The sequence below is a fragment of the Tinamus guttatus genome, unplaced genomic scaffold (genome assembly GCF_059628265.1).
Source record: "Tinamus guttatus ecotype Peru unplaced genomic scaffold, ASM5962826v1 Tinamus_guttatus_pri_ptg000291l, whole genome shotgun sequence".
Taxonomy (NCBI): Eukaryota; Metazoa; Chordata; class Aves; order Tinamiformes; family Tinamidae; genus Tinamus; species Tinamus guttatus.
In genome coordinates this window covers 2,656,598-2,668,898 of record NW_028288825.1, presented here as the reverse complement: position 1 = coordinate 2,668,898, position 12,301 = coordinate 2,656,598, and the positions used below count along the sequence as shown (strand labels likewise).

Below are 12,301 nucleotides of genomic sequence, written 5' to 3'. Positions count from 1 at the left end.
AAATTCATTTATAATGTACATTTAAGCCGTTTTCTTGAGCGATGTTCAGTAAAATGCCTGTTTTGAAGCACTTTGCCCACCCAAAACCGTGCGCAACCAGCAGTCCCAAAGCAGCCGGTTTTCGCCCCGGTCGCGTTTGCGTCCTCAGCCGCAGGGCAAGACCCTCATCTACACCGTGACCCTACGGAAAACTCTGGGCAAAATCCTCCCCCAAAAACGTCCATCCTGCTGCAGGGCTTGGCACCCCGCAGGGCAGCGAGTCCCCGAGCGACCACGGCAGCCCCAAACTAGCCATTTTTGACCGAAATTCTCCTCAAACCAAGCAGATTGCCGCAACGACCTCCACAAAGTTAGCCAGCTGGTGGCGAGGGGGCTTCGGGGATGGAAATAAAACCGGCCCTTTGCTCCTGATGAATCAATTCCAGTTTTGCTTAAGCAACCTCTGGTGCCCCTTCCCTTCGCCAGCATCCAAGGAGCATCCGGCAGCAGGGAGTTCAGCGGAAATTCGGGCAGAGCTTCCAACTTCCCGTGCGTTTCACGAGCCGGATTCCCGCTGCCCCAGAAAAGCCACCACGGTTTGCTTTGAGCTTTGCATAAGGAGCAAAACACGGCAGAAGAAGATGAACTCCCGTATTTACGGGATGCCGGGAGGAGCGATTCCCAGCGGCGGGAGCTGGCCCCAGCACACGCGAAATCCCCCTCGGCACCTCCCGAGTGACCCCGCGGGTCCCTCCTGCCCGCGGCACTTTGGGGATTCAAAATGAAAAAAGGAAAAGAAAAAACCCCAAAGCCTAAATAATTAAAATGTCAGTCAAGCTCTAACCCGATATGAGTCACTGTTACACAAAATATCTTAAAAATTCTTTCAGGAGCGGGGGATAATTATATTCCTCCCTATCTATTGATTTTTCTCCACAATGCAGATGTCAGATTTTCCACGGTTTTTGCTTTTTCTCTCTCTCTTTTTTTTTTTTCTTTCCGGAGTGAGTGTCAAGGAGGAACAAAGCTCTCTTTGAGACTTTTTCAGCCCAAAATTAATTCCGAAAAAAAAATAAATGGCGCAGACGGGGCAGCAGCCCGACGAGCCGGGGCACTGCGGCTCCGCTGACACCAGCCCTGGGCCCGGGCGCGGGACCCGCGTGCGTCACCGCTGTAAATTTAGAGTCCATCTAAAGACCCTTTTTTTGCATCTTAACACTACAAAGGATGGGAAGGGAAAAAAAAGAAAGGGAAACCCGGAATTCCAGAGTCTTGATGAATTTGGGGCTTTTATCGCATCTCAGCGTCGCGTTTGAGTCCGTGGGGGCTCTGCCCATGTGCCACGCTCGGCCTCCCCCTTCCACGCTGCCTTTCACTGCCTTTGCTTCCAAAATGCCTCGGAATGAGCAACATATTTCACTCCTAAGAGCCACTCATTGGAGAGCTGCAGCTTTTTGAGAACCCGATACATTTTCTGCGGTTCTTCTATGCCCAAGGCTCATGTTATGACTACAGAATGGTTTACACACTTTTAAATATGTTTATAATTTATGAGCCCAAATCTTCAACTTACTTTTAAGTATCTGTGTGACGCAGGAGCTGCAGGACCGAGCGCAGCAAGGCCGGCCCGGCTGTCCCACCACGGAGGTCGATTTTCTCCTTTTCTTTTAGAAATGTCACGCGATGAAGATGCAACTCGGGGCTTGGGGGAACTTCTTAATCCATCCTCGAGAGCGGCCAACCAGAGGCTCCAGCTGTGCCTGATGTTCGTGTCAACCCCTCATTGAATTGACTGATGGTTCAAACCTCTCCTGCTCCTTCCACGCACGGACAGAATTAACGGGGTAAAACAGCCCTTCCTTAACCAGGCAGTGACAAATCTACCCCTGCCGGGTGACACTGCTCCTTAAACGCCTTCACTTTGCACCCTAACATTTGCACTACGGATCCGAAATCTGCAGCCATGTTCAAGCCTGACGATGGGATCTCCCCAACTCCTAAAGGCTGTTTCAGCAGAGGAGGTTTAAGGACCAGGCTCCCGCTTGGAAAATCTGCTTGCCAGGGAGCAGGGCGGCCGGGGGGATGTTGAACCCTCCCCTGCAGCGGTGCTTTGCTTGGACAGAGTCAACCCAAGTCATCGCAAGACGGGGTTTCATAGAATCCCAGAATGCTCAAGGTTGGAAGGGACCTCTAGAGATCATCTAGTCCAACCCCTGCACACGCAGGGTCACCTAGAGCACGTGGCACAGGACTGCGTCCAAGTGGGTTTGAAGATCTCCAGTGAAGGAGACTCCACAACATCTCTGGGCAGCCTGTTCCAGTGCTCTGGCACCCTCACTGGTAAGAGAATTTTCCTTAAGTTCCTATGGAACTTTTGGTGCTTCAGTTTGTGGCCGTTTCCTCTAGTTCTGTCGGTGGCCACCACTGAAAAGAGGCCGCCCCATCCTCCTCACTGCCTCCCTTGAGGTACTTCTAGACACTGCTCAGGTCCCCTCTCAGCCTTCTCTTCTCCAGCTGAACAGGCCCAGCTCCCTCAGCCTCTCCTCACAGGGCAGATGTTCCAGGCCCCTGATCATCCTTGTAGCCCTGCGCTGGACTCTCTCCAGCAGCTCCACATCCCTCTTGTCCTGTGGGGCCCAGAACTGGACACAATACTGCAGATGTGGAAGACGTTTGAAGCAGCGGCCCCAATTCCTGCCCACAACAGCCTCAACTCTGCCCGTTATGGATCCGGGTCCCCCTCGGGAGCAGCAAACACGCCGGGCGGCAGCGAGGGGGACACCCTGCGCCCGTGATGCTGTGGCAAGCGCTTGGGTGCCAGCGCTAGACCCAGGACACCAGCAAACCAGGCAGAAAAAGCCCCAAAACCGCCCGTAAAACCCAGCCGGGGCGAAAGGCGCGCGGGGGAGCGAGAAGTCACCGCTGTCGGGTTTTGTTCTGTCGCGTTCGTCACCATTTTCTCCTCCTGCTCCCAGAAAGGCCCTTTGAAAAGCAGCCCCGGCTGCACCAGCGTTTGATTGACTTTGAAGCGGGTGAAAGGGGCTCTGCAAAGCACTTGGCATCGGCCGCTCCGGCCCTTTTTACGGCACTGAAGGAACAACAAGTCTTCCTGCCAAGGGCTATTACCAGACAAATGGAGAGAGATCAGAGGCACAAAGGAGGTTGCTAAGGAGTCAAGTGTGGGATCCCTGCAGCGGGGAGGAGGCTGCAGCTGGGACGCCAAAGGTCAGAACATTGCAGACATCATTTTCCAAAAATTCCCATGAAGCCCCGGCGCTCGAGCGGGAGCCTGGCCCCGCGCGGCTCTCCCATGAATACGGAGCAAGGCACAAAAGAAAGCGCCCTTTCTTCCCTCCTACCCACGCTAATGCAATAAAACAAATTAGAATAATTATTCTCAATTTCAGAGCCATAATGCCCAGGATCAGGGCACGCTTGTCACCAAAATGACAACTACATCCGTTTGATTCTCCTTCCTCCCCCCCATCTTTTCATATTTACCAAGATTGCCCAAATTCCAACTTTTATTTCATTACATCTAATGCAATTTTACTACAGGCATCCAGATTCTGTTTGCTTCAAAGTCCTCATGGTTTTTGCCAGAAAGTTCATCTCCCTTATTAGCTAATCACATCCCCACCCTTTCCAGTAACCTTTCAAATGCCACCCACGTTATGACACTTTTAACAGAATCCAAGGAAAAAACAAAATAGAAAAGCAAGGATTTTAGCATAAACCACTAGTTTCTAAAATAATTCACTGCTGTTAGTTAGAAGAAGAATTTTTTTTCTGTTTGCAAAAATATATATATATATATATAGTGCTAAGCACATAAATTGGAAAAAAATAATCCTCCTTCTGTGAGAACACATACCATTAAATGAAAGACAGGCAATATCATCTATCAGAAAATAATTATGACAAATTAGTGCAAGAATTTATCGCTAATTATTGTAGAGCTCTTCCCTTTCCTGGAGACGGTTCTCTTAAATGATCTTTCTCTCTCTGTCAAATTCACAGGAGAAAACCTCTCTTTTTTGCGCCCTCGGTGCCCCAGCGGCCGCGGAGCGTTTGCAGGCGCTGGGTTTGCAGCTGCAGCACGTCCAGAGAGGGAAATTCAGGGAGGGGAAAAGAAACCGGCGTTTGTTTTACCATGGGGATGGCCCGCTTGGACACAGGGGTCTCTGGGCTGCAACACCTGCGCGCGCGCCGGCGAGATTGGCAGCCCTAAACCCGAATTTCCTTGCTTTGGGCACTTTTAAATTAAAGTGGTAATGTGCTTTAAATCCCGTTTCCCTGCTTTTCCACTACACTCCTCAATCCTCTCCTCCAGAAACTAATCAAGACGTCTCGGCCTCGCTCGCGCTCCCCGCTCCAGCCACCTTCCCGTAACCTGTTCCATATGGCCGGGATGCGGCGCGCGCCCCGGCCCCTGCGCAGCCCCCGCGCGGGCGCCGCTCGCCGGAGCCCCCCGGTCGTGCAGCCCCCGGCCGCCCTTGCGGACCCGGGCGCATCCCTGCGGCCCTCCGTGCTGCATGTGGATCCCGCTGCAAAGCTGAACACCTGCAAACCGATCCCAGTGCAGATGAAATCCCTGCAAACCGATCCCAATGCAGACAAAACCCCTGCAAACCGATCCCAGTGCAGATGAAATCCCTGCAGACTGATCCCAATGCAGACAAACCCCTGCAAACCGATCCCAATGCAGACGAAATCCCTGCAAACCGATCCCAATGCAGACGAAATCCCTGCAAACGGATCCCAATGCAGACAAAACCCCTGCAAACCGATCCCAGTGCAGATGAAATCCCTGCAAACGGATCCCAATGCAGACAAAACCCCTGCAAACGGATCCCAATGCAGACGAAACCCCTGCAAACCGATCCCAGTGCAGACGAAATCCCTGCAAACTGATCCCAATGCAGACGAAACCCCTGCAAACCGATCCCAGTGCAGACAAACCCCTGCAAACCGATCCCAATGCAGACGAAATCCCTGCAAACTGATCCCAGTGCAGACGAAATCCCTGCAAACCGATCCCAATGCAGACGAAATCCCTGCAAACCGATCCCAGTGCAGACGAAATCCCTGCAAACCGATCCCAATGCAGACAAAACCCCTGCAAACCGATCCCAATGCAGACGAAATCCCTGCAAACCGATCCCAGTGCAGACAAAACCCCTGCAAACTGATCCCAGTGCAGACAAACCCCTTCAAACCGATCCCAATGCAAACGCAACATGCTGCATCGGGATCTGCTGGCAGCTAATAGAGCTGCACGTGGATACAAAACCAAATTGCTGCTGGAAAGGCGGCGGCAGGAGCAGCTCTGCTCCAAGGTCTGCAGAGCGGCGGCACCTGCAGAGTCCCAAAGGTGCTGGGGAAGACGCACAGGCGGCTCCTGAATTCCAAATTCCTGCGCATGCCCATTCCCAAACCCAATTCCTGCAAATCCAACCAGATGCATCTCCTGAGCATGGGAGCTGCTGCTCCAGCGAGCCGGGGCAGCTCCTGGACATGGAGCCGTTCCGGACAGAGGCTGGGAAGCATCAAGATAGTCCCCATCAATGGGAGCAGAAACTTTAGAGGCTTCTCTTGATAATTCACCAACTGCCCCTTGGGGTTAGGTGGCCCAAATACCCCCAGCAAGGAAGCTCCTGCCAGCACCATCTGGAGCCCAAAGCCACCAGCCCACAGCCAAAGGGAAGTGTCACTTGTCCCTTGGATCTCAGCAGCTTGGAGGATTAACAAGCAGCCGTGGAGGACCTCGTCTTGGCCCCTCACTAATCACTCCACGGTCCCACATAACCGCAGGGTCCTGGGACCTCTTGTGTCACCGGCAGCTACACAGGTCCCAAATAATGTCATTAAAGGCCAGTCGGCACCATGTTATTGCACTCACAAAACTTCAGCAACTTGTATCGTTGTGGGCAGCAAAGGTCTAATGAAGAAACCACGCAGGTCACCACTAAAGCAGTTGTCACCCTGAGGAATCATTCTGGGTTTAAAGGAGAGGACGGGAAATGTGACTTCTAATAAAACCCTAAGGGTTATTTCCAGCAGGCAGCGAGCCTTCGATTCCATTCCTAAAGGGCTGCTTGGAGTCCTGGAAGATGCTCAGAACCCAAGGGGACAACCTGCCCCAGCTGACCCGGCCTGAGCAGTGGGGCTGGACCAGGTGGTCTGCCGAGGTCCCTTCTGACCACAAATGTTCTGAGATTCTGGAGGAATATTTGAAAAATCCTATGGAACCCATGTGTCAATGTTGGCTGGTGCGTTAGGATTCGAGGTCTGCTTTGAGCTTGTGCAGGTCCTTCCTTAGACGGGGGGCAGCTGCCCTGGGGACGCTCCCCTGCTCAGCCCCATCTTACATGAGTCCAGGCTCAAGGGCAGTTGTCACTGGGACCTTCTCCTGCCAACCTCTGAAAACCTGGATTTTGACCAAATTACAGCAGTGCAAGGGGCTTCTTTGGAAGGAGGAGCAGGAAAAACACCAGGAAAAACAGGCACTTTCCCACAAAAATTCAGTACCAACGCAAAACTCATTTCTCATCCAAAAAAGCTTCAATAAAACTCACTAGCCCAACACACGTGTTGGACACGCTGAAATAACAGCACGTGGAGCAGGATCTGAACATTTCCAATACTCACACAGGCTGCAAAGTGTGGCTGCTGGGAAGCTCCGTAGGGTTTATGGCATTTTAAAACATCACAAATGTGACCGAGTCCTCTAAGCCCTTCCGAGCACTTTCAACAGGCAGTTGCATTAAGATCCATGGGATAATCCACCCACGCAGACGGTTACAGGGTCACAGAGAACTGTGCCGGGACAGACTGTAAGGACTCACTGAATCCATCTCTACTGCCCCACAGCAGGAGCAGATCTATTTAATTAATCCCAAGTGAGGATTGCAGGAACCAATCCCTCCAGGTTCACGAGACATCTTACCAGAGCAAAATTTGGCAATGCTGCACAGTATATATTGAAAATAAATAAATAAATAAAAGGTAACATTAAAGAGTGGGTTTTGAAGCACTGTTTGATAGAAAAGAGGGTTTTTTTTTGGCTCTTTGAAGGTGAATTTCCGGAGCTGTCGTAGGCCGGGCAGCCTCGTTCGGATGCAGCAAGCCTGCAGCATGACATCCCAAGGACACCTAAAGCCAGACCCTGTTCTCTGCAAACAAAGATGCCTTGAGAGTAGGGAACAGTAAGGTCAAGATCCCAAAAGCTCTCCTTATTCCTGCATTTATTTATTGATTTTTAGGATGAGGAGAAGAACTAAGAGCTTCCTGAGCTTCATTACCAATTTAAGGCTCTTAAAAGCTGGGACAAAGGGAAGGTTTTAGAGAAAGTGGACGCAGAAATATCCTCTCCCACCTGCCCTAAGGCTTTTTTTAGAGCGATGATCCTTGACTTCACATTTTGGATATTGGGAAAGGTCCGAAATGCTGATGCACATCCCCGGATGTCACCCTGCCACACCTTTATTTCCGCAGGGATCTGTCACTTCCTGGCGGATGCTCTCGGAAGCTGCTTGGGAATTTCCACGGCACTTGACGGCAGCGCGGCGACTGTTTGCTTGGAAAGCACAGAGCAGACAGCGACATTTCCGGGAGGAGCAGGCAGAGCAGAAACACCCAGGGCAGAGCTGCTGCTTCCCGGGAATTACCCTCCGTATTCCCAGCCACCTTATCAAAAAGCCACAGTGCCCACGTCTTAAACTTCCCTTTAATTACACTTAACGAGCCAGCCACAGGTGCAGCACCACGACATACACAAACACCCTCTTACCCTGTGCTCAACCCTCCTTAAGAATAAACAGCACTAACAAGACATTGGAAGCCTCTCGGAAACAGAAACGCCGAGCCCTTCCCGGCATATCTGCCTTCCTCTAACTGGAAAAATCCTAAACTAGAGGATTCCAGGGCTTAGGACCAGCGACGGGCTGGGATGAAGCCCTCGAAGGGAATCTCGGCACTACCTTAGGGAGCTCTTTTGGTGCCACCCCGAGCGAGGCCGAGCGCAGAGCTGCACTCACCGCTCCCAGCATGATCCTGAAGAGGAGCCAGCGGAAGCCCCAGATGACAACGCGGGAAGGCGGAGTGGAGCTGGGCAGGCGGGAGAGGGTCCACAGCGGGCACAGGAATATCCCGAGGAACCCCGTTTCCAGCAGCTGGGACTCCCATCCTGCAGGGCCAGCATGCGAGAGAGAAGAAACGCAGAGAGTTATTACAGAAGTCTTAGACACTGCCCTTTCAAAATATTTAAACATACAAGAAACAACATTTTTCTTTTACTGGACTTAAGGCAACTCAGCTAGCAGCAATACATGTATCATACCGAGCTATGCAAAATTAAGACAATTTTTGAGATAGCGTCAACTTCACATCACTGTACATTTGTAAATGCATTTCCAACTACTCTTTAGTATCTCTAACAACATTATTTAAGCTTTTCCATTGATGATAGAAGTACAGTTAGTGAATTTGACTGCACTGTTTTTCTCCGAGCATGATCTGTCACCTTTCCTTGTTGTCTACACAGCTCTTTTATGCAGCATGAAGCAAGAGAAAAATGTGTACTTCCATGAATCAAGGAAAACCCACAACTTTCAGCGCCCTGGGAGCTGGCAAGATATCCCAGGAACACAACTAACTCGTGCCACTGCGGATTGCTTTAGATTATGGATTGGGCGAGCCGCTGAGAACAGAAATTCCCAAAGAAACTTGAGGAGGGAAGGATGTGAAAAATCCTCACTGGAAACCTGCTTTTGCATGGCTCAGAGCGCGCAGGGCCGGCAGCCTCTGGCGAGGGCACGCGTGGGGTTTTCGGCATGAAGCCCCGTCCTTGCTGACTTGCGCTTTGCTGGAGTCGAACCGGAGGGAAAAGGTCCCGTCATCGAGAGAGGATTAAAATCACATCGAGTCTCACTCGGCATCAGCTTTAACGCTCAAGCAGCAGCTCTGAATCTTCAATCGCAAAGGAAGACCATAATGAAGAGAGGCCCGGCCCGTCCATCAGGCTGGCTCTGCCGTCCTGCTCCAGATGTGGCACAGGCGGAGGCCAAAGCTCCAGGCGGTGACCACACGAGGAGCCCCAAAGGGCCCTTTGCATTTTGTTTCTCCCTCAAGGCACACGGAGCAAACGTTGGAACGATCCTTCGGAGCGAGGCCGAGCCCAGGCGAGCCGCCGGCCTCGCTAGGGAACGAGGCTGCACGAGGGCCCCAACGCGGCCGCTCCGGCCCTGCTTCGGGCAGGGAGAACCCCTGGGGCTGGGAGCTCCTGCCAGCTCCATCGCACAGCAGGGCTCCACGGTCCAAACCGGAGCCTGGCCTTGTCACACAAGCAGCCCCGCACCAAGGTCACCTCATAGAATCACAGAATGCTCAAGGTTGGCAGGGACCTCTAGGGATCATCTAGTCCAACCCCTGCACACGCAGGGTCACCTAGAGCACGTGGCACAGGGCTGCGTCCAAGCGGGTTTGAAGATCTCCAGAGAAGGAGACTCCACAGCCTCTCTGGGCAGCCTGTTCCAGTGCTCTGGCACCCTCACTGGGAAGAAATTTTTCCTTAAGCAAGCAGCAAGGAAAGTAGTAAGGGAAACTCCCCTTTTTCTTAGCACAATTCAGTTCCTAAAATCTAAACGCAACGACTTTTAAATAGAGCCCACTTGCACCCGCTATTAAAAATGAATTCCCGCTCTTCCCCGCTCTATCCCGCGGCTCCCGGACCTGCTAACTGTCAGGCCTGGTGCCTCGGGAGGGGAAGGGGCGCCCGTTGTGCGGCGGCAGCTGCGGCGGGGGAGCGCGGCCAAGGCGCCGCCTCAAAGGTTAATTGTTGTGCGTGGCGGTTATGGGGCGAACTGGCACCGAACCGCAGGGCATCTCGCGCGCTGCCGCCGCCACAAGAATCCCACTGTTACCGGCGTTTTCATATGGTAATCGCCGCCGTCGCCGATGCGCGCGGCCTGGCGGGACGGGGATGATTCCCGTTCCGGAGCCGGCTCCCGGGGAGGCGCGTGTGCACGTGGAGGGAAGGGGCTTGAAGGCGCTCGAGACGGCGCCGCTTTGGATGCGCCTGGGCGGCGTGCGGAGCCGCCGCTCGCCAGGGCCCCGCGCGCAGCTCGTCCTCATCGAAGGCAGCTCCTGCTGCGGGGAACGAGCCTACGATGCAGAGAGACACCCAGAGCCCCTGATTAACATATAATTAAAATTAATTGATAATTAATAAAGCGGCTGGCGCTGCGTCACACAGAGCCGTTTCTGCGCCGCATCCACGGCCCGGCCAGCGCCTCTGCTCCTGGCCCAGCAGCAAAACTTCCCCTTCCCGCCTGCACTTGTGCTCTTACCCCCCATTTTCACCTGGGGAAGTTTGCAGCCTCCCCGGGTTGATTCCCGCTCAGTTTTCCTCTCCTGTCTTTGCACTTCGCTTCTCCCAGAGCCGGGAGCTGCCCTCCCATGTCCGCAGCCCCGGGGCTTCCCGGCTCCTGTTCCACTTGCACCTTCTCCCCCACGCTCCGTCATCAACTTCTGCTTCCAATTTTGCCTTGGTCTCCGCCTTAAGCTCAGAGAAAGGAAAGAGCCGGCCCAAGTGGGAACCGTTTTGGACAGGGACTCACCCCTACCTATAACTTACCTTTCCTAGGCAGAACCACGTGCAAACCAGGCCTGTGTGGATGCTGCTCCACCTGCCACAGAAGCACTGGATGCAACAGGGTTAGGGGGATGCTCAGTGCAGCCATGGGGACAGGGCTATAGGGACGCTCCGTGCAGCTGCGGAGAAGGGGTTAGGGGGATGCTCAGGAGGGCACCTTTTCTCCCAAAACCTACAGCGAAGCAGCAGGGACAGCAGGGTGACACAGCCTGGCACAGGCTGGAATCTCCTTCTCTGGAGATCTCCCAAACCCACCTGGATGCCACCCTGTGTCCCGTGCTCGGGGTGGAACAGGGGGTTAAACCAGGTGGTCTCCAGAGGTCCCTTCCAACCTCGACCCTTGTGTGATCCAGAGCAGGGCGAGGGGGCCATGCGGCTCCACCGCCGCTTCCCATCCCTGTGAACCGATCTCAGGAAGCAAGAGGAGAGGATCCACGGCGGGATTCCAGCCGTTCCCGTGCGCCCCTCCAAGGCCTCCTCGCCTCGGCCACGGCCAAGGGGCGCCCGGCACGGAGCGCGCCGCAGAGCTCGGCGCTTCCCGGGACGCTCCGGCCGACGCAGCCCCCGCGGGGGGTGCTGGCAGCAGGGAAGCTCCGGGGGCCGCGCGGTGCCACGGAGCCGCCGGCGCGCACTGATACTGCTGGGAACGCGGGGTCACGCTGCTGACCCACCTGCTCCCGCTGGCGGCAGTTGCATCTCGTCGGGTTGCAGCAGCTGCGGGCGGCACAATGGGCGCCATTGTTCGCTCCCGCGGCGCCGCCAGCGCGCGGGGAGGGGTTTCTTTTTTCCTATTTTTATTTTTTTTATTCAAAAAAAAAAAAGAAATAAAATCGGCTGCCAATGGCGGCTGCACTTGCCCCACACGCGTTTCAAATATTCGCTACGTGCTCCTTGATGCAGCAAAACAGGGTTGGCGTGTTTGGAAATCTCCGCCCGGGAGAGCGGTGGAGAGGCTGCACCAGGCGGGCAGCAGGGAAAACCAATAAATGCAAGCTTTTCCATTGAGTTTTCCAAGGATTTCCAATGGTTTGCTACTCCAAAGTTGGAGAGAGCCCTTCCTCCCGTGGCTTAACCTTTCTCGCTTTGCGGAAAGGCAGCAAATCCACACAAGGGTAAAACCTCGCTTGGCTCCCAAGCATCGTGAAAAGAGGCGGTGCTGAGGACACGCAAGACACGTTCAAGTTTGTATCGAGTTTAGAAGGTTTCCCAAGGCCCCTCAGATAAAAAGATTCCTGGCAATTCCTAATAGAAATCCCAGACCTCTGTGCAGTTACACAACCATCCTACAAACACGAGAAACCTGCTGGAAGTGGCACCGGGGAGCCCTGGAGCTGCTGCAGCAGCAGCGCCCGCCGGCTCCTCCAAGCACCCTCGCAGCAACCAGCGCCTTATGACGAGCCCGTTTTCCTTTGGAATCTGTGGAAAGCCGCGGCCTAGACAACGCGTCGGCTGTATCCCTGCTCCGCGGAGCTGCGGCTCCGGCCGGGAAGGGGCAGGGCAGGACAGGCCTCTTCCCACCGCGGGGACAGCGCTCGGCCCTGAGAACAGAGCGGAGCAGCAGGAATGACTCAAGCCACAAAAACACCCACCCAAGACTATCCCAGCGCCTGAGTGCACAGAGGGCTGCCCCAAGCCTGGAGGGACCTCCTGGCTTGGTCAGAGGAAGGA

General features: G+C 54.0%; 1 protein-coding gene across 1 annotated transcript in view; it reads right to left on the bottom strand.

Annotated features, from left to right (window-relative positions):
• LMF1 (lipase maturation factor 1) overlaps positions 1 to 8,162 on the bottom strand; it is a 96,691-nt gene extending 88,529 nt beyond the window's left edge. Inside the window, exon 1 of the mRNA XM_088527820.1 lies at positions 8,019 to 8,162. Coding sequence (XP_088383946.1) covers positions 8,019 to 8,030 — 12 coding nt within the window. The 5' untranslated portion in view covers positions 8,031 to 8,162. The remainder of the gene's footprint in view (positions 1 to 8,018) is intronic.
• Positions 8,163 to 12,301: the final 4,139 nt, after the last annotated feature.